This window comes from Taeniopygia guttata, chromosome 12 (assembly GCF_048771995.1).
Source record: "Taeniopygia guttata chromosome 12, bTaeGut7.mat, whole genome shotgun sequence".
Classification (NCBI taxonomy): domain Eukaryota; kingdom Metazoa; phylum Chordata; class Aves; order Passeriformes; family Estrildidae; genus Taeniopygia; species Taeniopygia guttata.
This window is the reverse complement of record NC_133037.1, coordinates 8,995,445-9,022,322: the sequence shown is the minus strand read 5'-3', so window position 1 is coordinate 9,022,322 and position 26,878 is coordinate 8,995,445. Positions and strand designations below refer to the sequence as shown.

At 53.5% G+C, this 26,878-nt stretch overlaps 2 protein-coding genes across 8 annotated transcripts in view; both read left to right on the top strand.

The window, feature by feature from the left end:
- The window catches only part of MTMR14 (myotubularin related protein 14), a 32,463-nt gene extending 13,092 nt beyond the window's left edge, over nucleotides 1-19,371 (top strand). The window contains exons 11-20 of one of the 4 annotated variants that reach the window (XM_072934965.1): nucleotides 1,864-1,930; nucleotides 2,921-3,006; nucleotides 3,244-3,320; nucleotides 3,561-3,597; nucleotides 5,070-5,110; nucleotides 5,729-5,778; nucleotides 5,983-6,121; nucleotides 8,837-9,013; nucleotides 15,685-15,840; nucleotides 19,012-19,371. In XM_072934965.1, coding sequence (XP_072791066.1) covers nucleotides 1,864-1,930; nucleotides 2,921-3,006; nucleotides 3,244-3,320; nucleotides 3,561-3,597; nucleotides 5,070-5,110; nucleotides 5,729-5,778; nucleotides 5,983-6,121; nucleotides 8,837-9,013; nucleotides 15,685-15,840; nucleotides 19,012-19,189 — 1,008 coding nt within the window. In that variant the 3' untranslated portion in view covers nucleotides 19,190-19,371. Of the gene's footprint in view, nucleotides 1-1,863; nucleotides 1,931-2,920; nucleotides 3,007-3,243; nucleotides 3,321-3,560; nucleotides 3,598-5,039; nucleotides 5,111-5,728; nucleotides 5,779-5,982; nucleotides 6,122-8,836; nucleotides 9,014-9,452; nucleotides 9,903-15,684; nucleotides 15,841-19,011 lie in introns of those variants that run through there. The other 3 variants (XM_030282837.4, XM_030282838.4, XM_030282839.4) reach the window with 3 other exon arrangements.
- A 145-nt stretch (nucleotides 19,372-19,516) lies between these two features.
- CPNE9 (copine family member 9) lies at nucleotides 19,517-26,695 on the top strand. Of its 4 annotated transcripts, none has more exons than XM_030282844.4 (20): nucleotides 19,517-19,863; nucleotides 21,324-21,364; nucleotides 21,446-21,492; nucleotides 21,698-21,801; nucleotides 21,981-22,020; nucleotides 22,645-22,721; nucleotides 22,939-23,002; nucleotides 23,115-23,218; nucleotides 23,299-23,403; nucleotides 23,861-23,902; nucleotides 23,983-24,058; nucleotides 24,129-24,182; nucleotides 24,296-24,357; nucleotides 24,638-24,684; nucleotides 24,765-24,946; nucleotides 25,143-25,270; nucleotides 25,428-25,530; nucleotides 25,607-25,664; nucleotides 25,809-25,882; nucleotides 25,997-26,695. In XM_030282844.4, the coding sequence occupies exons 1-20, from the start codon at nucleotides 19,787-19,789 to the stop codon at nucleotides 26,147-26,149; spliced, it is 1,638 nt and encodes a 545-aa protein (XP_030138704.1). In that variant the 5' UTR covers nucleotides 19,517-19,786; the 3' UTR covers nucleotides 26,150-26,695. The 4 variants fall into 4 exon arrangements, with proteins under 4 accessions (XP_030138704.1, XP_072791069.1, XP_072791068.1 ...); XM_072934968.1 differs by lacking the exon at nucleotides 19,517-19,863 and adding an exon at nucleotides 20,541-20,936; XM_072934967.1 differs by lacking the exon at nucleotides 19,517-19,863 and adding an exon at nucleotides 20,965-21,181 and having other exon boundaries at nucleotides 25,744-25,882.
- Nucleotides 26,696-26,878: the final 183 nt, after the last annotated feature.

Here is a 26,878-nt window from a genome sequence, read left to right as displayed (position 1 = left end):
GAGGAGTAGAGGATCATAACTGGCCATGGCAGGTCTCCCCTCCTTACTATGGACAGCATGGCAAACAGTAATTGAACTCTTCTGTTTGCTCAAGCTTCAAAGACTACCTTTGTTCACACTAGGGAGTATCACCTTATACTACTGATTAGTATTCTCTATTTCACACATCAGTGGATCTACCAGGTTTTGTGCAGATTAACTGTGCTGGAGCATGTCATATTATTGTGCCCTGTGGCTGGAAGCACCACAGAACCAGCAGAGCTCCGTGTGCTGGGCCAGTGTTTGTTGTCAGTGATGTAAATACTGTTTAAGTGTCAGCATAAGCAGAATCACAGAAAACTTGAAGAAGAACTAATAGAACTAGAGCTTGTGTATGGCTAGAGACTTGTTCACTAGAATACTGAGCAGCCTGTATTTTAAAAAAGGATATTAAAAACTGAAGAGGGTGTAATAAATAGATGCAGAGATCATTTGAGGCTTGGAGAATATGCTTCACTCAAAACTGAAGTTCTAAGTCTGTTTAGCTAATCACTAAGGTGATTAATGTGTAAGTACATTTTTAGGGAGAAAATAGTAATTCTAAAGCACTCTTCAATCTGGGGAAGAAGAGCTGCACAGGAGGCAATATCTGCATCTGAAATCAAGCCTTCAGATAAGGAAAAACAGTCTTGCACATTAATTTTGAGGATAATCTGCTGGAACATACTGCCAGAGGAGTAACGAGCTGTCACCCCTCTTTGAGATGCTTCTCTGGGCAAAAATGTTGCCAAGTGCAAGCCTCAGGCTTTACATGGAGCAACTGAAGAAAACTTTCTCATTCGTGATACAGAGGGATCAGACTGGATAACTGGATGATGCCTTCTAAAATAAGCAGAAGATGGACTGAATTGGGCAGATAAAAGATTTTGTAATTATGTGTTTTTCTGCTGCAGGCTGACTGTGTTCCCCGTTTCCCTAATGTTTTGGGCTCTGCAGGCTTCACACCTGAGCAGTATGCTCTTTGTCTGACACTAGTCTTCAGTGTGGTTACACACAGATGTGCACATGTGCAGGTGCACGGCGAGGGTTCTGGTGCTTGTGGTCACCACTTGCACCACTAACACTTCTGCCATGAAATGTGTCCCACTCTGCTTCTTCCTTGCCATTGCTATCTTATTTCCCTTGAGCTAGTCCTGGTTCTGATCAAACCACTGAAATTCCCTGCATCTGCTCGTGATGTGATGGTCAAGTGACAAGCTTGGGCTTGTTCTGATGTTCCTCACCTGTATGTCCTGTAGTACTGGAGTCCTCTTGAGTTCAGAGCCTTCCGTAGTTCTGCTGCTGCCTGGGGGTTACTGAAGAAGTCCAGTGCCTGTCTGGAGGGTGGGTGAGGGTCAGCAGCCAGCTGGGGACATTTTCAAGCACCACAGAGTTTTGAGGAAAGTGCTTGGGTTGTGGGAACAGGCCGCTGCCTTGGCCTGCACATCCCATCGTGCTGCTGGCTTTGCACACATGGCTGGAATGTGGCTCAGCCACTTGGAAAAGTGCACGTGTGCAGAACTGGGTCACTGCTCTGCAGGTGTTTGCTGCCTTTCTGAGCATGGGCTGCTTGCAGCTTTGGGGCTGCAGGCAAAGCAGCTCCTCTGCCAGCCAGGAGGACAGTAGAGATGGCCTTTTATTGTTTTATTTGTCTACCAGGAATCTTGTCCCAGAGTGACTTTTGCAGAGGGTGGGGGGATTGATACAAAGGGGAAGTCTGTCACTTTGAGGAATGGCCACATGGTTATTTCTGCTTTGTTGCTATTCTGGATAGAGCAGCTCTGAAGTGCAGAGCAGCCTTTTGCTGTGGGCAGAGCCTTACCATCAACATTCCTCTTTCTGCAGAGCTGGGACCTCGTTCAACAGACACAGAACTACCTGAAGCTGCTGATCTCCATTATCAATAGTGATGGTAAGGCAAACTCCTTGCTCCCAGCAGTGTAACTGGAGCAGTCACTGTCCCTGGAAGAACAGCTGATGGTCTTAGTGCCACTGTGGATCAACTCCCAGTACAGAAGTCACTTTTAATTCCCTTCAAAACAGGATGATGGTCCTACCATCTCAGAACTCCTATTTCCCTCTTAGAGAGGGACTTGCTGATTCCTTGAAAACTTTTTTCCTGAATACGAAGGGATATCTGAAAGCTTAGCCTATTTTTTTACTACTTTAAACCTGAAGAGAAGGAACATTGTGTCTTTGCTTTTTGATTCTTGCTCTTGTTTTGCTGGTTACCTGTGTTTTGTCTCGCCAACACAGGATCCCATTTGGTGCCTTTTTAAGAGCCCCTTCCACCCCCTTTCACCATGGACACTCCAACCATTTGAAGAGTGTCTGTTGCCCTGTGTGGCATCCCATTCCCTCTAGGCACTGTGACCTAGCACTGATGGATGGGTCCATGGCTGGCTCTGACAGCATGGCCAGCTGTCAGAGCCAGCCATGGACTGTAGCTGTGTTGGGACACTCTGCAGGTTTTCTGTAGGGTGTAGGATTTGTGCCTTGTGTGTGCCTCTGCTCAGTGTGCAGTAGGAAGGTTAGTGAGACTGAAAAAAATGTTCAGTTGAAGCTGTTTTCTCCCCAGTGTAGGAATAGATTGTGATAGTGGGTTACAGCTGGGTAGTGTATGTTCAGGATAGTAAAGTGATGTTCATATCTAATAACTCTGTATCCTGAGCAGCTGTCAGGACCAGGACAGCACATCAGCTGGTGCTGCTGACAGCCTAGGACACTCTGAGCAATTTGTTGGCTGCTGTATTTAAGACAGAATGTTCTGGCTGAGCTCTGCTCTTGAGCCTGGGCTGTGGGTACAGAGAGTAGCTTGTCTCTACAGATTTGCCATAAAGAAATCATTACTTTCATTGCAACATCCTTTTTTTTTCCTCCTTCTTTCCTACCCCTGGAACAGATGACAGCGGGCTCCTGGTGCACTGTATATCCGGCTGGGATCGAACGCCTCTCTTCATCTCCTTATTGCGCCTCTCCTTGTGGGCTGTGAGTACCTGCCTGACCTCCTCTGTTTGTGGGGCTGTTGCTTGGAGGGTGAGTGACTGTCACCAGGAAGTGGTGGTGGAGCTGTTAACGTTGCTAATGTTCTTTGGGACATGCTGTCACAGGCAGGTAGAGGAAGATGGGCACCCTGGATCACCATGACAGTTTTCAGCAGATCATGAATTCCCAAGTTCTATTCCCCAGGGCTGCTGCCTGAAGGCTGTGTTGTTTTCTTTGCAGGATGGGCTGATCCACACGTCCCTGGAGCCATCCGAGATTCTCTACCTGACAGTGGCCTATGACTGGTTTCTCTTTGGGTAGGCATGATAAGTTTTAGTTGCATTACATCCCTGTGAGGCAGGGGAGAAGTCTCGAGGAATCATTTTGATTTTTGTTCACAGTGAAAGGTTGATGTTTGAGCAGGTTCCAGTGAGCTGGGACAAGAAGGGCTGGTGCTTTTTTTTTAGCTGAGGGCTTAGGCATCTGGCTGTTCTTGACAGCTTATACTCTTCTGCTAATTCTGGCATGTGACTGAGCTTCCCTTGCTCTCTTTCTAGGCACATGTTAGTCGATCGACTCAGTAAAGGAGAAGAGGTGAGTGTTGGTCTGGGGCAGTGACTGAGCACTACTTTGTTGTTCTCAGGATATCTGTTTATGGTAGCAGCATTCACTGCCTTCTCCTGGTAGTAACTGGGCTCTAAAAACATTGTTCAGGTGCTGGAAATACAAGATAAGAGCCTTGCCCTGTCACTTTGTGATGCATAAGTTGTGGGGTTACTCCTCTCTCAGACTGCAGTTTTGTTGGGGGGTGTCACTCCTGCCAGTTTCTCTCCTGTGCCATTAGTGTTCAGGCCCCACATCAGAGGGTGCTAGGACTTGCTGTTCAGCTCAGCAGTGAGAAGGATGCTTAAGGTGTGTGACTCCTTGAAAATAAAGCTGGATAGTCCTGTGTGCTTGTCCTGAGTGCCAGCCCTCCTGCCTGGGTGCTGCAGCTGCATGAGGCTTGCATGTCATCACAGGCTCATGGAGCAGCTTGTGCTGGTTCTGGTGTGTGAGTTTGGTGGGATGTGTCTGTGGGTACACATGTGAGTCTGGAACACACTTAAAATTAGTCGAAGTAATTATCTTCAAAATCTTTCACTGTTGAACAGCAAGAAAAGATTATTCTAACTATAGTTGCAGTATAGTGTACTATCATTTCCGAATAGAAAAGAGGTGGAGTGTGTGTCTAACCCTGTTGCTATTCCCCTGCTCCTTGAACTTACCTTACTAAGGAATCCTCTCCTTCAAACAGCACAGACGTGACCCTGGCCTATTTTCCATCTTTCAGGGGTACAGAATCCCCTGAAAGAGTCAGGATCATTCCTCCTATTCATTCTTTTCCTGGAGTTTTACTGGCTCGAGCCTGAGAGGTCTGCTTTGCTTGGTCATGGGTGGAGTCAGTAGCTGCAGCAGGAGAGGGGTGCCTGGCTGCCTCTGGCACTCCCTGCTCCCCGCTTCTCCCAGGAGAGGGGCACAGCTCTGCACGGGTGGGTGAGGTGCAGAGGCACAGTGGGGTGAATGATGCAGGGCAGACTGGGGTGTGGCAGGGCACGAGCTTGGGGCCACAAACGCTGTAGGTACCTCATGCTTCCAGATGTGGTACTGGTCTGCTGCTGAGGTGGAGCATGTGGCTCTAACTGTGCAAGTCCTGCTGGGTTTGCTGCTCACCTGGGTGTATAAGCAGCTGCTGCCATCTCTGTTCCTTTCTGCACCGATGGCATCAGTACCTGCTGTGGGCTTGCACAGCAGCATGTGTGCAAGGCATTGATAAGGAGACTTCTTGTTCCTCTTCCTTTCTGGGCCTCCCCGTGGCAGGGAGCAGAGAGGCAGTTTACATGGAAGAGAAGGCCCAGGATGGGATAGTGGCACACTGGAGGCTGGTAGCTGCAGATTTTTTGCTATCTCCTTCCTGCCAGTACCTCCTCACCAAGATAAGAGGCTGCATGGAGCCTCAGGTTCATTCCTGAACCACTCTTCTCTTTCCCTTTGCTCAGATTTTCTTTTTCTGCTTCAATTTTCTGAAGCACATCACCTCTGAGGAGTTCTCTGCTCTGAAGTCACAGAGGTAAGGAGCCTGTGCTTGCTGCTGCATGGGCTACAGAGCCAGGGAGCTTGTTAGTGCTGCTTCTTTGGGGAGATGGAAGCCCTGGTGTCCTGGCCCAGTTTTCTTTAATTTATTCTGCACTCTGAAGGCTGCAAAACGGGGCCGAGGCTTGTGAGATGCCACGTTGTGCTCTGAAAAACTGTCCATGCTGAAATGTGCTCTCTGCTTAATAACTGTCCATGGCTGCTTTAGTACAGATGAGCCCAGAGATGTGTGCTGTGGCTCAAGCAGGCTGCACAGCAAGCTCCATCAGGCACTGGTGGGCACAGAAGGGTGGCTGGCTTGTAATGGACTGCCCAGCATAAAACCTTATCTCAGGAGGGACAGAAAGAAGCAAAGCCCACCCTGGATCCTCTGAATAAGCACATTGTGTGCAGTGTTGCCTGTTGCCACCTTCTCAAAAGCATAGGGAGTTTGGGTTGGAACTGTTAGGAGTCAGTGCACACTGCCCCATCCTCTCCCCTCTGCCCCTGCATAGCTAATCCCCCCCTATTCTGATCTGCTGTGTGTGACAGAGACCTGGCTATGGCCAGCCTGCCCTGAAGTGTGCCTGAGGTAACTTTGTCTTTCCTTCCCCAGAAGGAAGAGTTTGCCACCTGGCTTCACCCTGGAAGAGATCTGCATGCTCAGTGAGTGTCATGCATCAGTGCCCCTGGGTGCTCGAATGGTTCATTGCTTGTAGGCTTGGGTTCCCAACTTCAGGGTGACCCCAAACAGGTGTGCTGCCTGTGGGGCCTTGCAAGAACACAGGGCACAGGGAAGTGTATTGCTTAAAGGGAGAGAAAGTGAGTGAAATCAAGCTGGTCTTCAGGTAGCTCTGTTTTCTTCTCTAGAGCAGAGAGACCGCGGCAGCACCACAAGCCTGAGCAGTGACTTCTCCCTGGGGATGGAAAGTTCCCCTGGAGCAGCTGGGAGCTTCACCTATGAAGCAGTGGAGCTGATGCCAGCAGGATCACAGGCTCAAGCAGCATGGTGAGGAGATAACCACTTGGTGGGCTGAACAAAGGGGCTGGCTCATCAGCCTGATGGAAAAAATATTTCTGCAGTGTCTTGCCCTCCAGGTTTGGTCTCTGTAGCATGGATTCCTTACAGTGAGGGGAGAAATTTGACTGTCAGAAGCTTTGCTGCAGTTTGTACTCCAGAGCTTCTGCACCAAAAGTTGGAGGCCACCCCACATTAAAAGGCTGTCAGGGTTCCGCAGGGATGCTCCAAAGTTTGTACATAGATGAGAGTAAAGCATATTTGTTTCATTTTCACAAGTTCCACTGTTAAACTTCATCCACAGAGGATTTTATTACTTTTAAAAGATTGTTCCAAAGTACCAGAAAAATTACATTTCACAGCAGCCTCCCCAGGGAAAAGTAGAGATGGTTTAGCTGCCCTAAAATGAAGCTTAATCAGAGTTTAGGAAAGACATTATACACGGGGAGTGTCTGCAGTTAGTGGGAGCTGGGCTGGGTGGCCAAGAATTCCCTCTAAATTTTTGCCCCTCTACCAGCATCAGTCATGTGAGCTGAAAGCAGGTTCCTACCTGCAGCACTGATTAGAGACATTTCCAGGGGAGAATACTGAATTTTCAGTACTGCCTCTTGATAGAGGGTCACATAGGACCTGCGTGGGGATGCAGGTGTCTGTCTGGAAGCAGGGAAGGTGTCTGGCAACTCTGCTGCTCTGGGACAGGTTTTGGACTTGCTTGTGGAATTTCTGGTGCTGTTTGGGGATTTCAGAGCCTTGCTGTAGGGTTGCCCCTCTCAGTTTAATTTTTCTCTCTTCTCCCTCAGCACATGTGAAGATGCTATTTTATATTGCAATTATTTTAAATTAAATCTGGGTTGTGCTGGAGGCATTTGAAGTCCTCTGGGACTGAGCTTACAGCCATGCTAGTGGCAGCAGCCTTTCAAAAGCACATTGTATATTCAATCTAAAGTGCTGAGAAGGGAAAGGAGAATATCTGTGCAGAATCACAAAATGGAGATGGAGAGTCCCAAACTCTTTGCCAAGTGAACAACACGGTGTCCTCTTAACACAGAGAGCCTACCTATCCACATCAAAGTGACTGCATTGAGTAGAGAGCCGCTTTCCACTTGCAGGGCTGCAGGGTAGTGAACTGGAAGCATTTGTGTTGCTCTGAGTGCTCAGGACACACAGACTCGATTCTGCTGCACAGAATCTATGTGTGCTTTTTACAAGATGTGAAGTGACCAGAGCATGCTGGAGGAGATAGCTGCACTTGTGTAGATCAGGGCTTGATTTTGCAATTTGCTTCCTTCTGGGTTGCTTTTATTTCTCTGGAAGACCTCAGGCTGGGTTGGGGCCAGCAGCTGCTCCGCAGGGATGGTGTGGGCCATGCTGAGGGCATGAGCTTGGAAAAGGGGAAGGTTGTGAACCCTCCCATGAGTGCTCAGTGAGAAGACTGGTCACGGGTGCTGTACTACAGGATGTTGTGGCTCTGTAGTCTGGAGAATACATAGGGCTTGCTACAAGCTGCATGAGATGTGCTCTGCATAGCATGAGGGGATGCACTTTGTTGTGTTCCCCTGAAAACAGGGGGCCTCACAGTCTCTGTGCAGGGAGAGGCATTTGATTTTTAGCTGTTCAGACCTGTTTCTGCAGGCTGTACTTGGAGATGTTGGCAGCTATGATAACATGATATGAATAAAGCTTAAGAGAGGCTGTGGTGTGATGTTTGAGGGTGGACACCCTTCAAGAAATGAAGAGAGGATATCACACTTTTCACTGTACAATGAGCCTGTCTTTAGCTGCACTTGCTGACAGTGCTTGAGATCTCAAAGCTGAGATGCCCTTCCATGTTTTAGGAAGAGTAACATCTTTTCCCCTAGAGTTTGTTTGCTTTAGAATTTTTCTTTTTTACTTTTGTACATAGGGAGTCTTTGTCCAATTCATTGTGATCTTGGAAGGGGAGAAATTATTGGGACTCTTCAGGGAAAAAAACAAAACCAAACATAAGAAGGAAAGTCTTCTGAATGTGGAGCAGCAGTGATATGAATTAGTCCCAGATGAGTACTTTTTTGGCATGCAGTTGGATGGTACTGTGAGCTAAGGCCTGATGCAGCAATGGACAGCGAATCATGGCTGAGTCTGAATGTGCTGGCAAGGAAAGAAGCCAGAGCAGTTTGGGCTGTCAGCATAGACAGAGAGAGAACTGAAGTGTACCTACATCTGGAGTGACTGTCAGCTGTAAGCACATGGTCAGGAGTGTGGTCAGTGGTGCCCAAAGGAAATTGCTTAAAGGGAAGATAACACTGGTGGTGTGTCCCTGCCGCCCTCGGTGCGCACGAACGCCCACCTGGGCTGATACACACTGTGGAGTTCCAGCAGACTGAAATGGTCTTTCCCCGCTGGGAGGCCCCTTGCTCAAGGCATTTTTGCTGCTAGACTAAACAAAGCAATCGCTGTGTGTGTGTGGGCTGGTGCATTCTCCCGTCTCTGATTTCCAGGTCACGTGGATGGTGATCTATAAAAGAATGGGCAGAGATGGGTTGAGCTCGGTGTACCCCCTCCCTGAGCTTTTACTGTGACTCATGGCTCCTTGGGAGGGAGGAGGGCGGGTTCACTGGAAACAAGAGCTTGTAGCTGCTGGGCTGAACTCCAGCCTGTGGTGGAAAGGATTCCTAGTTGGAGTGCATAGAAAAGTCAGCTTTCTCACCCACATCCTCCATCCCTCAGGAGGAAGAGCTGTGCATCGTCACCGCAAGCCGTGCTCTGGAGCAGAGCACAGCAGTCTGAAGACAGGCTGCCTTCCACTGGGATGGTTGAAGTCAAGTCCTCCAGCTCTTCCTCATCAACCCATTCTGATAACTTCCTGAGGATTGGAAGCAGCCCACTAGAAGTGCCCAGATCCAGGTGAGATGGGACAGAGCAGGGCATTTTTCAGCAAGATGAGTGTCTGGTAAAGGGAGTGCAGGGCTGCAGTTGTGTGGCTCTGGAAACATTGAAGCACCTGTGTTTGTGTCTATGGACAAACCTCGAGAGGCCTGTTCCTCTCTTGTCTGGAGTGCTGGCCGTTAAACACAGACACTCCTGCCTGAGCCCCTAGAGGAGCGAGGAGCTGTGCTGATAACAGCCAGCTGTCTTGTGCCTGTCCTCAGCGCATGCCTCATCTGAGCTCTCACATCTCTGCATCCTGCATGCTTCCAGCTCACAGCACTTTCTCTGTCTAACACATCCACCAGGGTTTGAAATGGCTGTGGTGTTTGGGGAAGGAAGCTTTTCAAATCAAGCAGACCTCACTCTGCATCTATCCTGTCCCCCTTTTCACCTGCTGACCCTCCTGATGATGCAGGTTGGAAAAAACTGGGTGCTGGTGGCAAGCAGAGATAGGAATCTGCTGAGAGCAAGCTTCAAACACTGTGTCAGCACAAAGGATTCTGCCCTGAAGGCTGAGTGTTCCTGCTGGGGAATGGGGACCCTGGACCCGAGCCTAATCTCACACCATAACAAAGGCACCCTTCTGGAGTCTGACACTGCGATAGGCCGGCTCGAGCTGTGAGCTGGCCTAGGGAAGAAAGAGCAGAGCCTGTGGAGCAAACACCATGTGTTTAGGCCAACATGGAATAAAGAGACTCTGAGATAAGAGGTTGCTGTTAACAGCGTCATATGCTTGTGTAGCCTCTGCAGATTTTCTGATGAGTCTTTTTGTAGTGATTCTGAATCAGCCACTGGCCAAATCTGAGTACTCTCTCATCGTATGGAAAATAAAATGACAAACAAGTAAAACATTGAAAATTTATAAGACTTCCTTAACAAGTGTCTCACGATTCCAGAGAAAAATCCCAGTGTCTGTTAGTTTTCATAAATGAGAGTAACTGCTCTCCCCAGGGAAAGATATCAATAGAAGGGGTTGGAATTGTTGCTGGGGCCCACCTCTGCATTTTCTGTAAGATTGAAAGAATCTCCCAAGAAGAGAAGAAAATACTGGAAAGAAAACAGCTTGTCTTGGGAGCTGCTCTGTTCACAGTGGTAGTGCCACAATTCCTGTGCGTGGTCCCATGCCATTCCCAAGGTCTGACAGGCTGTTCAGTGCTTGCTGGTAGCAAGGTTGCAGCAGTGCTCAGGAAGAAGCAGTTTGTAAGCCTCAGCCAGACTGCTCTGCAAGAGCAAAGAGGAGAAACAGGAGGAGGCAGAAGAGCACCATACTGAGGGTTAGGGTTGCCTTGTCAGACATTGTCATGGGCTGCAGTTTCTGGGTTCTAAGCATGGTATGTTTTTTTCTGAAAGAGATTCTGTCATTCCACTTAGCCTTTGGTCTCCCTGCTTCAGCTGTGGTAGTCTGAATTGGTCTGGTAGATAACACAGTACCTTCAGCCACCATTTTCTACCCTGAAGGAAAAATGGGTCCCATTTTGGCTGGAGGACTGTGATGGAAGGAAGAGGTAACTTCTGTCTCTTTGCCTTCTGAAAAATTGTGATACTCAGATGGAAAAGCAGGAACACGGAGACTGATCAGGATGCCAAAAATACCTTTATTCCTGCAGTGCTGCTGGCAAGTCAACACCCAAGGCTCTTGAGATGAAGAAACCACTGTACTTGACTTCCTAATCCTCTGTGTGGCCATAGCAACAAAACACTTTCCTTAACTTCTGCTGCAGTGGTTAAAATGGTTGCTTGTAAAATGCCAGCAGGTATCCTTCAGGTAGTTCAGGTCAACAGCCCAGTCCAGGTGCTGGCAGGCAGGGGAGCTCTGGAGGGAACAGAAAGCCAAGTCAGCAGGAGACATGAGCAGGGCCTGGGAGGGGGGAACTGGACTGCCTTAAAAGAAGGGATCACAAATGCCCAGTCAGACCTTAGGAGCCAAGCCCTTCTCCTGGCCAGGCAATGTCAACAGGCTGCTGCTGTCCCTTTATCAGCTCATCTTGGGTACCTTGCTCTGCTCCAGAGGTCCTTGGTACTGGTAAATTCCGGGATGGTTCATATTAGGCAAAGCAGTACAAAGGCAATTCCTATCAGTCTTTCTGGCTTATTTCAACACGATGGTAATATCACATCTGCAGAAGACAAACACACAGGAGGATATTGCATAGACTATTTGCAGAGTAGGACGAGGTGCTGCTTGTTCTACAGAGAGCTCTTAGTATGGCAGTCGATGTCCCTCAGATTGAACCCCCTGTATGCGACAGGGTTGCAGTTTGCAAACCTTTTCCTGTATTTGCATTTGACACCAGCAGTCTTAAGTGTCCCATGACACTGCAGAAAAATTCTGTATCTGTGTCAGGGATTTAGCGTGTGTCTACATAGCACTAATGTGGATTAGCAGCTAGATAATCTTTGCTTGAATGTGCTTTTGCTAAGTCAATTAAACAAAACCCAGAGTACTATAATCTAGAGAGTCGAGATCTGGAGGAGTTAAATTGCAGAGGATCTGCTTTGACCAGCAGTCACAGAGAACTCCCTTACTTAAGGGCTGCAGATGGCTGAGCTGTGGGTCTGGAGGGAGCACACTGAGAGCAGAGTGGGACAGAGAAGCTGCTGCCCCTTGGCTTTGGGTGTTTTGTTGGTAGTGAGAAGAGTGTGTGTGCACTGTGTATCTTGATCTTTATAGCCACCTTGCTCAGAAGGTGTATATGCAATCTGACAGCTTGGGGTAGTGACCACAGCAGGAGAGGAATTGTTTACAGGAATGTTTTCTGGAATTAATGCACGATCGTGCCACAGAATGGGCTTGCTGGCTGGCACATGACTGTGTGCAATCAGAAATGGTGCTCACAGGGTACAGGCTGCTGGGGCACTATCCCAGCCTGTAGATAACTGCCTGGGATCCAGTCAGGGCTCACAGTTCTTGGCAGAGTGCCATACTCCTTGCCAATATTTCCCACGCAAAGGTGGGAAGGGTTGCCCTTTACTCCAGGTTGCCACAGTCTGCCCATACATACAGAACCTACTTAATGCTTCAATCTGAGGCAAGAGCATATGCTAGCAAATGAGCTGCTTCCCAAATAGTCCTAGGTGTGTGAAAATACATCAGGTGAGCAGGAGCAGCACAGGGCAGGATGGAGCCTAGCTGTTGGCACTTGGCACTCATCTCAGTTACGTATTGAGAAAGGGAAGGATCCCTAACTGTTGCTCTGCCTCCAGTATTGACTCTTCTCTGGCAGGCAAGTGAGTGTCCATGTGCTCTGAAATACTGTCTTGTGCAGCATGTTGCATGGAAAGCACTGACCTAATTAAAAGGAACCATTCCAGGTTAGGAGCTGCCAGTTTATGGCCTGCGAGAGGTCCTTTCTTGTGTGAAGGAACAGCTTGCAGCTCATCTCTGTTTTGCTAATCTAATTTAGTTAATCTTGCACTTTTGAGGGAGTTTCTTCCCACTCATGGACCTGAAGAGGTGGGTGTGTGAAGCTCACTTTGATTCTTTTTCTGTCTGCTATTAGATGTCTGTGGCAGAGACAGCGACTTGAAGATTGGCTGTATCTCATCTCCTCTAACCATGTCAGCTTTGCTGTTGTGTCCAGCTGCTTCCCAGCACTCCGTGTTGCCCTCCCTCCTAGCCAGCCTCTGGCATGGCTGTCATGTATTGCAGGCATGCTCTTCTTAAAGACTTGGGAACTGGTTCTGATGTCCTGGCAGTTCCAGCTTGTTCCAGGGGCCTCACTGAAGCTCTTTTGGGGTTCTGCACTAAGAAATATTCAAGATAGAAATTTCAGGAATACTTTCATCTCTAGCACTAACTGGATTGCATTGGGGTGCAGTCACCCCAGACATCTAGTCTTGATCTGAAGCCAAGCTCAACTTTTAAGAAGCTCTGCTGCCATTGCAGTGAGAACACAAAATTTCCCATGCTGTGTCTTCTTACCAGGTTTAGCCCCTGCTGTCTCTTGAGGCTGTTCAAGATGCTTATTGATTGTGACATTTCCTCAGGAGCCTCCCTTGAGAAGGCTTTGGGGATAGAGGGGAAGGTCTGCCACAATATCTTAGCTCTGCTGGCCAGGCTCAGATCTCTGGGCCAGGAAAGAAATTACTTAGACTCATTGCAGAGTCCATCAGTTTATTCAAATAATCGACAGGTGTTTGTTTTACTGCCTTGAACTCTTAGACCCCAGCATTGTTGCATTAGATGAAACCTTACTAAGTATGCATAGCTACTTGACAGGGCTGGGGACCCCAGGAAGGCTGGAGGACTAGAAAGTCACCAAGTCAGTCTTGCAGGAGATACACTGTGCTTTTATCAGCCTGTCCATGGCAGAATTCAAAAGATGACTTGATCCACCTCTAAGAGGTGGTGTAAGATCAGTTTAATCTCAGCTGACAGCCATGGAAGATAACCAGCATTTGGAAGCTGGGGCTATGCACCCAAAGCAAAAAACAATTTTCTGTTCACCTTCTTTAGCACAGACTTATCGGACTGGTGTGGTTGATGACATTGGGCAGAGAGATACTTTTGCTGACCCTGGTGCCCTGGATCATGGTTTGCCATGTGGGCAGTCTCCTGAGTAGGCTCCAGATACTACTGTCCCTTTGCAAGAGCTGCAGAACTCTGTTCTCTCTGGGGGTCCTGCTGTAGTCCAGGCCCTCCTGCATTCGTGCTTGCCCTCTCCAAAACCTTTGTTTCTATCTGGCCACAAACCTGTCCTCTGTTCAGCAGCTCATTACTTTTTCTGGCAGAATCCTGTCTCTGCCTACTTTCAGCCCAAGCCTATTGCCTGCAGATCTCTTTACTCCTTTAGCTCAATTTTGTGTCACCATGTGTGACACTCCTGTTTTTCCTGTCTGACTGTGCTGTGCTCTCGGGGAGGTGACATCTTCCTCTTCACTCTGCACTGAAGCACTATTCCTCCATGCTTCTCCTTGGCATCCTGCAGTGTTCCCACTGTGATTCCATCATGGCACAGTGCTGTGGGCCCAAACACTCTGCCTGCTCTCCTTCACACTGACTTCCTCCACTTTATCTTCCAAAGGCACAGAGAGAAGTAGATGTCACTGAACAGCAGCTCCCCTTCCCTTGCAAATTCCTTGCTTTCCAGGAAAGGTTATCCCTGTCTGATGTCCTGAAGGTCTTTCTAACAGTATATGCTTTGCTTTTGCTTTCAGTGAAGTGCTCTCATTCTTACTCAGGTATTGCATACCCCAGGAAAAGCACCATTTTGCAATACAGGGGTCTCCCAGTACTCTGACCCTCACTCCTCAGTTCATTGAGCAGCCAAAGAACAAGATCTGTGTGAGACAGGTGAAGCTCTGCTCTCCCTGATTTCTGCTGTCATGTCCTTTCAGACGCTGAGCTGCCAGACAGGGGTATTAGCCCCAAACTTGCAGCCGTGATGGGAAACTGATATGCAGGGAATTGTGTGACTCCCTTTCTTGTGCTTGTACACCCAGCTCAGGACCACATTTAACACTGCTCAAACTTGGCTGTATTGATCAGACTAATTAAATGGCAGGCCTGGAATTAGATCGAGATTGCAAATAGGTTTCCTGCTGTGCATCTCTTCCCACTCTTGCCTTCCAGTCTAGCTCAGGTCCTTCTTGCTGTGGGAGAGCCTGTCTTTGTGGCTGTTCCCTTGGTCCCTTGGGGAGCAGCTGCAGTGCGCCACTGCTATTCTTAGCTGTGAAGACAGCGTGCAAGTACCTGGCCCAGCAGAGCTGGAGCACTGCTCTCTGCCCAGCAGAACGCAGATAAATTATCCAGAAGATCTTGGTAGTGTGTAATTGAGCAGCTCAGCCACAGGCTGTGCTTCCAGCTATGTACACTCTGCTGTGCAGCAAGGCTTAATAATTGCTTGCTCCCTTGGAAGCCAAGAGCTCTGGGTTTGTCTCAAGTGATTGTGCCCTCTTCTCTGAGATTTTGGAGGGACTCCTCAGATTCATTTCCATGTTTCATGCTTCTTTCTTTCCTGGTGGGAGATTGCATACATCAAACAATTATCCTTCCTTGGCTATTTAGCCTGTCCTGAAGATGTTTTGTCACCTGCTTTCTGGCACAGCCCTTTGTTTAATAGGGAGGAGATGTTCAGGTGCTGAGGGTAGGGGTCCTGGGTACGCCTTGAGCCTTGGCTCTGTTCAGATCTGGTGGTAATGGCTCAGGAGTGATCTGCTTTCTAACTGCTGCCAGGACAATGATCTGTAAGTCTTTCCCAGCACTAACCAAGTCACAGCCTTGATTTGCCCTGCTGCCCTGGAATGTGCTAACAGCTACAACAAGCAACAGGGGAATGTCCCTTCTACCACACAGCTTTCACATCTGTGAAGGACTCGGGGCAGGATGTGCTGTTCCATCTCACTAATGGGTTTCTCAGTTTTGCATGGCCATCTGCTTCATGCTGGCTCTCTCCTGTCCAGCTCCTGGTGTGCTCCTGCTGCTTTGTTGGCCCCAGCCAACTTGGCTCTCCCTTCACTTTCAAAGGAAAGGCTTGGTCTGGGGCCCAGCTCGAGCTGCATGTTGCACCCTGGTTCCTGCGTGTCAACAGTGCTGGCACAGGCGCTGCTGGCTGCCCGCCTGGCAGGTCCCTGGCAGCAGCAGCAGGGAAAAGCACGTGGCTGAATGATCTGACTGATGGAGCCGTCTCCCTCTCTCTCTGCCCCAGATCGGCGGACCATTCTCTGCCCGGATCTTCCGTTTCCACAGACTTTGGCAGCTGGCAGATGGTGACAGGGTGTGGCAGTATTCGGGAGCAGGCAATCCTGAACGCAGACGCCTCTCTCCCTTGCAGCTTCCCGGATGAGTTCTCTAACACTTGCCTGTAAGTGTCTTAAATGCAGGATCTCTCCTTGGGTCTCTCGGCTGCCTGCGAGCACTGCAACTTTATCACTCTGGCACTTTCAGAGAGGCTGGGAGCCCATAAGAAACTGTTCCATCTTCTCTGCCTCGATGTTTTCTATCCACAAACTCAGTCCCTGAGCACTCTTTGCTTATGCTGAACACAGAAAGAAAACAGCACTTTCTCTGCCTAATGACGGGGGAGCTCTTTGCTTTCTGTAGGAAGAAGAGGTTCATCTCTCTTCCTCGAAGATGCTGAATTTGGGCATAATTGAGTGCAGTTGAGGATTCATACTTGTCAGGCCAGGACTGCTAACCCAGATTTCTTGGTTTTCGATTTTGCTCACCTACTGGGGTCAGATCCTTGCTGGAGTAAGAGAAGTACTTTCCGTCTGTAACCCAAATTTTGTCTGGGCTTGTGCAGCATCATTTGCAGGTGCTGTGCCTGGCCAGTGCAGAGCCACAGAGACCCTGTGTCCTGCCACATCCTGCCATGTGAAATGGCTGGGAGGCAAATGTTTGTCCCCAAATAGAAATCCACTTCTGGAAGCTTGAAAGACTGGAGATGCGCTTTAATTGCTGTTAGAGGAGAGCCTTGGTTTGTGCCTTCAGGCTGCAAACTCTTCATCAAGAAACTGAAATGGCAGATCAGGGTCTGCTGCTAGCAAGCAATGCTAGAGCTGTGCTGCCAGATGCTCAGTCCCTTACTGAGATCTGAGTACGTGCTTTGGAGCAGAGGGCAAGCAGCATGAAAACCCCTGTCTCCTGTGAGACAGGCTGCCTGCCCTGACTCTGTGTGGCTGCGTGCTGTGTTGCTGAACAGACCAGAGCAGCTGCCTTCAACTTACAGTGAAGCTACAAGATCCATGAATTGACAGATCGAAACATTGCAAGAGATGTTGGACGTGGCCTGGCCAGGATTTGTTCTTCTCCTTTCCTGAGGACACACTGAGCTGCTCCTGCAGTAGTTTGGAGATGGGCAAGAGAAAAGGGACTGAAGGATGGGCATCTGAGTAGTGACTGCTTTACTGTGTCCTGAGCCTGGCTGTGCTTGGTCACTGCTGATCACCAACAAGTTGTTGCTGCCCTTGTAGTTGGTTTTAATGTCAGAATAGGGAATTCAGTAGAGAAACGTGAATCAAAGTTGATAGGCCTTAGGCGTATGCAGTTCGGAGAGTGACTGCTTGGGGCAGTGGATTCAGAAGGAGGAGAACAGTGGTGGTGCTTCTCCTGTGGATGCTCTGCCCTATTCAGCTATTCACTAAAGCTGTGGGTTGCTTGAAGGCTGGGAACTGCTCAACTGAAACTACCGGGACAGGCACTGCATTGAAAGGATGAAGAGTTCCCAGCAGTGTTGTGTTATCTTAATCCAGAGGCTCTACCCTCTCTCTGTTCTGCATCAGCCTTGTTTGTTCAGGACTCCATTGTGGATTTATCCCAGTTTTTGCAGCCCAACACAGTATGATTTTTTTTTATTTTAATTCCATTTAAGTTCCCACTTTGCATCTTCACTGGCAGCAGCTCGATGAAGGTATGCTTTTCACAGCCTACTTCTTGTGCTTGTGTGGGGCTTGTCAGGGCTTACTTCGAGCTGGGGCTTTGACAGCCTCCTCTCATCCCGCACCCCGAGCTGCAGGCGAGCGGGCAGGCTGTAGGAAGTGTAGCGGGGCAGAGTGCCGTGGATTTGGCAAGGCAGCGTGACCTGCCTCCGCGGTGAACAGTTCAGGGTGAAATGCTGCAGCCAGTCTGCAGGGCTTGGTGTGGAGCAGTGGCTGGCTGCTTGACCCTGTGCCTTGGAGTGTCTCACTCCACAAAACAAACCGAAAAACCCAAATACAAAATCAGCCTTATAAAGAGGTGTGAGAGCCACAAGACATGGGACCTAACTGCTGCACGCCCTCGCTTACCTCTGCGCGTGACATCTGAGATCGCTGTACTCGGGTGCAAGTAAGTCCTGCCTTCACGGAGTTTATTTTAAATGCTAGCAGGTTTGTGAGTTCCATGTCCTAATTAGGTTGCCAAAAAGCATCACTAATGTGTTTAGATATGTTGTTGCCTTTTTTTGCCCTCTGGCTTCTCTTTATTATCAGACACAGTAAACAGCGGCCTGGTTGGCTGCCTTGGCATCGCTTGCTGTTTATAGGCCTCCCACCATATCCTCTTGCTGCTGTTTCCGGACCGAAGCTGTTGGCTGTGGGTGGTTAACACTTCCATTCAAATGAGCTGTGCCAATTTATAGCCAGCCCAGGCGCTGGAAGATTAAAGAGAATTTTTTATGGGGAAGGTTCGCACTGTGCCCTTGGAGTGACCTTTGAGGAATGTCTTAATCTCTCTGGGAACCGCTGGCACGTCGCAGAGGCACCACAGCAAGGATCATTTGAGGCTGGAGAGCTTGGAACAGCTGCCTCTGTGCCCCAGTGTTGATTTCCCTTGCTCCCTCAGCTAGTCTTGCCTTCCTTCTGCTGTTTTCCCCTGCCCCTAACCAGTGCGTGGATCAGCCGGAGAGGAGAGCAGGTCCCATGGGAAGTCATGCCCTACTCTGTTCCTGCTTGCCGAGAGCAGCCATGCTGGGGAGCAGAAGTAAAGCACTGCTCAGCTGTCCTCTTCCTATGGCTGGAGTGTTCCTTGGGGCTTTTGTCACCTTGTCTGCTCCTTCTCATCCTCCCCTTCCACAGCTGTCTGTGCTGGCACAGGCACGTGAGGCCGAGGCTGGGGCTGGCAGAAGTGAGGGATGGTTGCAAATAGGTTGGAAGCAACTGTCCAGGCACAGCTCATGTGGACAGGCTTCATCTGTGTGAGGAGGGGAGGGAGCTGGTGTAGGGTCTGATGTCAGCAGCCACTTTGCCAAAGCACCACTGTGTTTATTAATTGCAGCCTTATGAGCACTATGGAGGTGGGAGAAACGGGGGACAGTGGGGTGTGTGAAGGAGGAAACCCCGTGGGGAGCAAGAGAAACCGAGGCTGCAGCTGGCTCTGTGGGTTGGATGAGGAGGCAGTGGCACCAGCTGCCAGCAGCTCTGTGGACAGAGCCTTTTCAGGCTTGCACTGCCTCAGCCACTGCAGCCCGTTGAGCACCACAGCCCTGTGTCAGGAGTGAGAGCTGGGATGTGGAGAGGGATGGCGGCAGTCACTGACCTCCACTTCTCTCTCCTAGACTGGTGTCAGCGAGTGACCGTGAGTCTCGTCTGGAGGAAGTGCGTTCTGCCTTTCTAGCAAGCTACAGCCGGACCATCGGCCTAAAGGCCGTGCCCCCCAACCCCTCAGGGGCCATCGGTGGCCTCCTCGAGCAGTTTGTGCGGGGCGTGGGACTGAGAGGCAGCAGCACCCTCTGAACACGGCGTTCCCAGACCACTGCCTGGAAAACTGGGGCTGGCGCGTCCCCCAGCAGAGTCCTGGGACCCTCTTCTTGGTGCGGGCACCTGCTGCACCCAGCGCCTGCCGCCTACCCCCCTGCCTGGGGTGGGGGGTGAGGGGGCTCCGGCGAGTCTCTGCAGTAAATGACCCGAGCTGTGCCCTCTCCTGCCTCCTCTGTGGGCTGCGGGCGGGGGCGGCGTGGGGGAGCCGCGCTGCCGGGCGCGCCGCTCACTATAAATAGCCCGGCCCACTCTTCGCAAGCGTCGGCACCGAAATAACACCGAGCCGAACCCGGGAGGAAGCCGCCGGCGGGGCGGGATAGGGGCTGAGCCCCCCTGTGCCCCCGACTGGAAATCGCGGGCGGGACGTTCCGGTGGAGCCGAGCCCCAGGAGCCGAACACCTTGGTGCCCGGGTTGGTGCCATCGCTGCCGGCAGGGAAGGGCCGTCGTGCTCAGATGTGCTGAGCCGTGCCTGTGCCGAGCCGCGCCGTGCCCGTGCCGTGCCCGCCCCCGGGCGCGCCTCCTCGGCGGCGCGGGAGGAGGCGGCGCGGAGCATCGGCGGCGCCCGGGCGGGGATGGCGGCTCCGGGAGCGCTGGAGCCGGCGGCCGGCAGCGTGCCGGGCACCAAGGTGGAGCTCACCGTGTCCTGCCGGTGAGCCGGGAGCCGGGCGAGGGAGCGGGAGGGCGGCGGCTAGTCCGTGGACACGGGTGGGTGCGAAGCGCACCGGGATGCGCCGCGGGGCTGCTCGTTGGGTCCCGCTGCCCGCCGCTCAGCCCCTGGCTCGAGGCGTTGTGAGCTGCGCGTTCTCCTCTCTCCCCGGGTAGCTCTCGGTGCCAGGGCGTATGCCCAATGTCCCTCTACCCTGCTGCTACCCGTCCCGTCCCCTTCCTGGGGTCCCGTGGGATGCTGTCACCGGGCACGGCTGCGTGAAGCGACCCGATGCCCTCACCCGCGGCTGGGGCGCGGACAGCCCCTCGCGGGGCGATGTTCGTGGGAGGTGGGAGATGCCGGCGGGACGCGGGATGCCGGCGCTGACTGCGAGCTCGGTGCAAGGCAGTGGGACCGGGAACGTGGAAACGGGATAGGGGCTGCGGGAGAGGGGCTGCTCTGTGCCCCAGCTTCTGGCCAGGGTCTGCCGATCAAGCGGCGGCGGCTGAACCGGTCTGCCGGCGGCTAAATATAGCCCGTCGGAGGCACCGCTGTGTGCGGCCAGGGGTCCCGCTGGCAGGGACAGGTACCAGCATCCTACTGAGGGCTAGCGTCCCTGTGCTGTGGTCCTGTGGCACGGAGCGCCCCGACCAGGGTGGGTACCTCCGGCACATCCACGAGCTATGCAAACTCTGGGGCGGGCCGGGGACTGTTGTGCCCTCCCCGCGGCTGAGCCCTGGCTGGCCCCCGCTGCCAGCTTCCCTCACAGCAGGCAGAGGGGCTGTGGGGCCACGGGACCGGGCAGCTCCAGGCAGGGACCGGGGGTCACACCTGGAGACAACCCAGGGCAGCCTTCGGCTTCGCAGCCCCAGGACCCAGCCCAGACCAAAGTGGGGTCTCTCTCCTGCGTGCTGAGGCCAGGGAAGCTGGCTTAGCCCCGCAGCCCCCGGCCGTGTCCCAGCCCACCCTGTGCTGCCGCCCCGGGGGTGCGGGAAGTATCCCAGCAGAGCCGGTAGCATCCCCCGGCACTTCCCGGTGTCACACCGCGCACAGGACGACGATCAATCGCTCTGCCGGTAGGTGTGTCGGGGGATGCCCACTGGCTGCTCAGCCCCTGCTCCAAGTGTCTCCTTTCTTCTCACTTCTGCACCCTGCCATTAGCCAAGCTCCTGCTGCCGGGGCGCCGGCGGCACCGGGGAAGGTTTCATCCTGTAAATGGGTTCCCTGTCATGTTCAATCATCATCAGCGCTGGAGACGCTGCTCGCCGCTTGCTCTGCTGCCCCACCGAACCTTGCAGAGGGAGCCAGCATGTCTCCTTGGGTGTGCCGATGCTCCTTCCCATGGGTGTCAGCACGGCCTTCTGGCACGCTGCTGACCTATGATCAGGGGGATGGACATGGGGACCCGTTGCTGGGCCAGGTGAGTGGTGCTCAGGGTGGCTCACGCCTGGCTCTTCCCGCAGGAACCTGCTGGACATGGACACCTTCTCCAAGTCCGACCCAGGTGGGTGGCGGAGCCGGGTGGGAGCATGGCATGCTAGACACGGCACGGCACGGCAGCCTGGCTCTGCTCCTCTCTCCGCAGTGGTGGTCCTCTTTGTTCAGGTCTCGGGGAGCAGCGAGTGGAAGGAGGTGAGCGTGGTCCCCTCTCCTGGCTAATCCCCGGCTGGGTTAAATGGGCCCATATGGCCACCCGTGTCCACGCTAATGATCCCTCCCCGTCCACGCTAATGATCCGGCCCCGCCAGCAGCGCTAATCCCCCACCGGGATTAGCGCCGAGGCAGCTGCGATGGGGACGGGTCCTGGGGGGGGCCACCCTCACCCCTCTCCCTGCAGTTCGGACGCACCGAGGTGATCGACAACACCCTGAACCCCGACTTTGTCCGCAAGTTCGTCCTCGACTACTACTTCGAGGAGAAGCAAAACCTCCGCTTCGATGTGTGAGTCGGGTGGCCCGGGAAGGGCTTGGCACCGCTGAGGGTGGAATAAAGCACCGAGTCAGTAATGAATAAGGATAATAAATAAGAATACAGTGTCGAATGGGATGGGTGGGGAAGCGGGGCTGTGTGCCGGAGCATCCCTGCAGGCACCAGCTCTGGGCTCTGTTCTCCCACACCAGATACAACGTGGACTCCAAGAGCTGCTCCGCTTTAAAACAGGTGAGCACCACCTGTGCTGGGGGACACATAGTGACACCATGGTGGGTGGGACACCACGAGGCTGTGCCCTGTGTGGGTGCTGTCGGGACGGGGGACAAGTGCCCCTCAGAGGGCTCTAACCTGCTCTCCATCTCTCCATGCCCCATGGGGACTCACAGAAGGTAAGTGCCTGCCACGCACCAGCCCCTGCTCTGCCCTGGGAACCCTGAACCTGGGAGTGCCTGGTGGGGCAGGATGGGGCCAGAACACTTCATAGGGTTGGTTTTTGCGGGGTAGGATGGGTCTAGGGTGGCCCAAGGGGTCCAGGACAGGTCAGGGCATGGAGGGCAGTTTGGGGGGAGACACAGGATGGGTCCAGGGATGTGGGCTGGCCCTGGGGGCACAGAATGAGTGTAAGGCACATGGAGCAGGCACCTGGAGTAGTCCTGGGGATGCACAATAGGTCCTGGGCTGCAAGGTGGTTCTTGGGTCACAATGTAGCTTCAGGAAACTTCGGGTGGTCCAGAGTTAAGTTGGTGGCAGGGCCCATGGGTGCCTTGGGAGAGAATGGATTGGTGGGTGTGGGTGGTGGGGGACTGGGGTAACTGCCCTCCATGGTCTCACAGTGCTTTGTTTGGAGCACAGGACTTCCTGGGGCAGGCATTTGTGGCACTGGGAGAGGTGATTGGGTCCCAGCGGGGACGCCTGGAGAGACCCCTAACGTGAGTCACAACCTGTGGTGAGGTGAGGTGGGAGGGTCCCACACTGTGTCCCCACCACCTGCTCCACTGGACCCCTCCCTACATGTCCTCTGTTGGGGATTCTGGTCACACTGCCAAGCACCACCAGCTGTGAGACAGAAGCCCCAACCCTAACCTCTCCTCTTGTCCCTGGATTGTCCTCCTTGTCCCCAAGCTGACTGTGTGCCTCTGGTTCCAGGGGTGTCCCAGGGAAGCGGTGTGGAACTATCCTGCTGCTGGCTGAGGAGCTGAGCAACTGCCGGGTGAGTACCTGTGTACCAGCTGCAGTGTGCAGAGGACTGCATGGTCCCTCAGTACAGAAGCTGCTGGTGCCAGGGGTGAGGAGGGGCTGGCAGTGACAGTCCCTGTCCCCAGGACATTGTCACAATGCAGCTGTGTGCCAACAAGCTGGATAAGAAGGACTTCTTTGGAAAATCCGATCCTTTCCTCGTCTTCTATCGTAGCAATGAGGATGGCACGTGAGCACAGGGACCCAGTGGGGCAGACAGGGTGCCAACGTCACCAGACGGCGTGGCCCAACCCTGCCCTGTCCCCCCAGCTTTACAATTTGCCATAAGACAGAGGTGGTGAAGAACACACTCAACCCGGTGTGGCAGCCCTTCACCATCCCCGTGCGCGCCCTCTGCAATGGCGACTATGACCGGTACAGGAATGGGGATGGGGACAGGGACACGGGCAGCCATGGGGCCAGAGCAGGGACACGGGCAGCCATGGGGCCAGAGCAGGGACACGGGCAGCCATGGGGCCAGAGCAGGGACATGGGCAGCCATGGGGCCAGAGCAGGGTATGAGCAGTTCTTTGTGGGCTTGGCCCTGCAGCAGCAGGCAGCTCAGAATTGGGTCCCGATTGGGTTTTTTCTCTTTTGCAACCCAAATTACATAAAGGCATCCCCCTCCTTTCCAGGCCCCCACAATGACCCAAATTTCCTGCTCCCTCCTGGCAGAGCCTCAGGCTGGGCAGGCAGGGCGGCTCTGCTGGAAGTTGGTGGGCAGGGTGCTCACCGCAGGTTGGGCTGTGGGTGTGGGTGTCCCTGAATGAGGGGCTGGAGGGGCCGTGCCAGCCTGGCAGGTGGCTCACCCACTATGTGCATTCACTTTCAGGACGGTGAAGATAGATGTGTACGACTGGGACCGGGATGGGAGGTGAGGGAAGGGACACTAGGCTGCTGCTGAAGCTTCCCAGGGCACTTCTCACCCGTACTGACCCTGTGTTACTCCTGCAGCCACGACTTCATTGGGGAATTTGCCACCAGCTACCGGGAGCTCTCTCGAGCACAGAGTCAGTTCACAGTGTATGAGGTAGGGTGGTGGGTCAGGGTGAGGGCAGGGTGCACTCCGTGCTGGGACTGACTCACCCCTGTGTCTGCAGGTGCTGAATCCCAGGAAGAAATGCAAGAAGAAGAAATATGTGAATTCTGGCACTGTGAGTGGGGCTGGGGAGTTCCTGGGCCTCCTGTCTTCCAGGGGGTGGTGTGGCTCCACCTGCCGTGTGTGCCAGGTTCAGGGGGCTCCAGATCTGATCCCCTGTGCCCACAGGTGACACTGCTCTCCTTCTCCGTTGAGTCTGAGTTCACCTTCGTTGACTACATACGGGGCGGGTGAGTGGGGGGCCGGGAGCCCTCTGGCTCCTCGAGATCCCCCATGGCTGAGAGTCCCGGGGCAAGGACAGTGGTGACAGTGAAGGTTCACCCTGGGGGTGACAAGGGGGCAGTGGGGCTGGGAAGTAGATGCAGAACGGTGGCGTGGGGCTGTGGGGTGCTGGCTGGGGAAGGGGGGCCAAGGCAATGGGTCTGGGCAGGGAAACACTGGCACTGTGGGGCTGGGAGATGGTATCCCTGTGCCGTGGGGCCGGCAGCCTCCCTCGCTCTCCCCCTTAAGGACGCAGCTGAATTTCACTGTTGCCATTGACTTCACGGCCTCCAATGGTGAGTGCACCTGGTGTCTGGGGGGTCCCCATCACCATGGGGCTGGCCATGGGGCAGGTGTGATGGGAACTGTGCCACAGGGTTGCCATCACAGCCCACCTCGCTGCACTACGCGAGCCCGTACCAGCTGAGCGCCTATGCCCTGGCACTGAAGGCAGTGGGGGAAATCATCCAGGACTACGACAGCGACAAGCTCTTCCCTGCCTACGGCTTTGGTGCCAAAGTCCCACCTGACGGCAAGATCTCCCACCAGTTTCCTCTGGTGCGCTCTCCCTGTGGGACAGGGCTGAGAGTGAACCCAGACCTCCTGGCTGTGGGGCAGAGCTGGTCTTGCGGGTGCCCACAGCACCTTGGCGGGGAGGGGAAGCACCCTGGCAATATTCTGCCCCAGTGTCCCACAGCCTGGGGCACACCAGGAGCTGTTGTCCCCCTCCAAGTGCCCCATCTCTGTCCCTCAGAACAACAATGTGGAGAACCCCAGCTGTGCCGGCATTGAAGGCGTACTGGAGTCCTACCTCCAAAGCCTACGCACTGTCCAGCTCTATGGTCCTACCAACTTTGCTCCTGTCATCAACCAGGTGGCTGGGTGAGCACTGGGGCACTGTCCCCTTTGCCATCCCCAAATGCCATCTATCCTGGGACACTCTCCCCTTTGCCATCCCCAAATGCCATTTGTCCCACAGCAGGGTCGAGTGCCTCACACCAGTGGGGTGCTTGAGGGACCCCATCCCTTTCCCCCTTAGGATAGCTGCCCAGGTGACCGATGGTTCACAATACCATGTCCTCCTCATCATCACTGATGGTGTCATCTCTGACATGCTGCAGACCAAGGAAGCCATTGTCACCGTGAGTGCAACCTTGTTGCTCTAAGTGCACCTCATGTGGACACTATCCTGGCTGACACCCTGCCTCTGCTCCACAGGCTTCCTCCCTGCCCATGTCCATCATCATTGTGGGAGTAGGTCCAGCTGAGTTTGAGGGTGAGTTGGGACTTGGGGACACCAGGGAATCGGGATGGAAGCATTGTCCCTTCCTCTGGGGTGCCAAAGGCATCCAAAGGGCTGGTGTTTCTATCCCCGGTGTTCATCCCACCGAGGCTTGGTGACACCAGCTGTCACCCCCAGCCATGGAGGAGCTGGATGGTGATGAGGTACGGTTGTCTTCCCGGGGACGGTATGCTGAGAGGGACATTGTACAGGTAACTCTGGCATTGAATCCAGACCTGCCATGGGTGAGAGATGCTCAGTCCCCCTTTCTGAACCCCACAGCAATAGAATTGTTTCCAACCTGACTGCAAACTTCTTGTCCTCAGTTTGTGCCATTTCGGGACTATGTGGATGACTCCGGCAACCAGGTGCTGAGCATGGCCCGCCTGGCCAAGGACGTGCTGGCTGAGATCCCTGAGCAGCTGCTCTCTTATATGAAGACCCGTGACATCAAGCCACGCCGGGCAGATCCCGAGTAGCTCTTCCATGAGCCATGGGACTGACTGGTGGGGCGACGATATGTTTACCTTTTTTCTGCCGGTGGCCAGGGCTTAACCATGGAGATGTGGCCCCTTTAGGGAGATAATCAGCTGCTATGGTTGGTCAAAACAGGGCTGGGACCCGCTTCTGGCAGTGAGACCACAGGGCTGGACATCCTTGGCTGTCCCTTCCTCCTGCCCGATGTCCAGCAGCAAGGCGGGACTGTCCCTCGACCGCGGCAGTGCGGGCAGGGCCAGCGCCGGGGGAACACGGCGTGTGTGTCCCGGGAGAGCAGCCTGGCGTCTGCCCCGGGGGAAGGCTGAGTGCCTGCCGGGGGTCTCGGCGGCCTCGCCCTGCTCCTGCCTGCACCCCATTCCTGCCTGCACCCCGCTCCTGCCTGTGCCCTCCTCCGGCTCTGCTGACCGGGCTGGCCGGCCTGCCCCATGCCCTGCCGCACGGCGGGGCTCCCCCACCGGAGGGTGCCGGCGCGGAGGGCAGGCGGGTCTCTGCTGCGTTACCGACTGTAAATAAACTGCTCAACCGGGTCTGCCGCCGTGCTGGGGCAGGGGGAGCGGGGAGAGCGAGGGAGACGGGGAGGACCGGTGGGGCGGGGATGGCCAGGGTACCGCGGGGCGTGTTGCCGGGCCGGGGGAACCGGGAGGATCTTGAAAATTGGGGTGATCTGGGGGACCGAGGGGTCCAGAGGGACCGGGAGGACCGAAGGGGTG

What these genes read in the sequence shown, in the direction of transcription:
- CPNE9 (XM_072934966.1), top strand. Translation starts at nt 21,090, where the DNA reads ATGTTCAATCATCATCAGCGCTGGAGACGCTGCTCGCCGCTTGCTCTG. An exon ending in TGACTTCACGGCCTCCAATG is followed by an intron (nt 24,685 to 24,764) that starts GTGAGTGCACCT and finishes ACTGTGCCACAG; the next exon opens with GGTTGCCATCACAGCCCACC. An exon ending in GTCATCAACCAGGTGGCTGG is followed by an intron (nt 25,271 to 25,427) that starts GTGAGCACTGGG and finishes TTTCCCCCTTAG; the next exon opens with GATAGCTGCCCAGGTGACCG.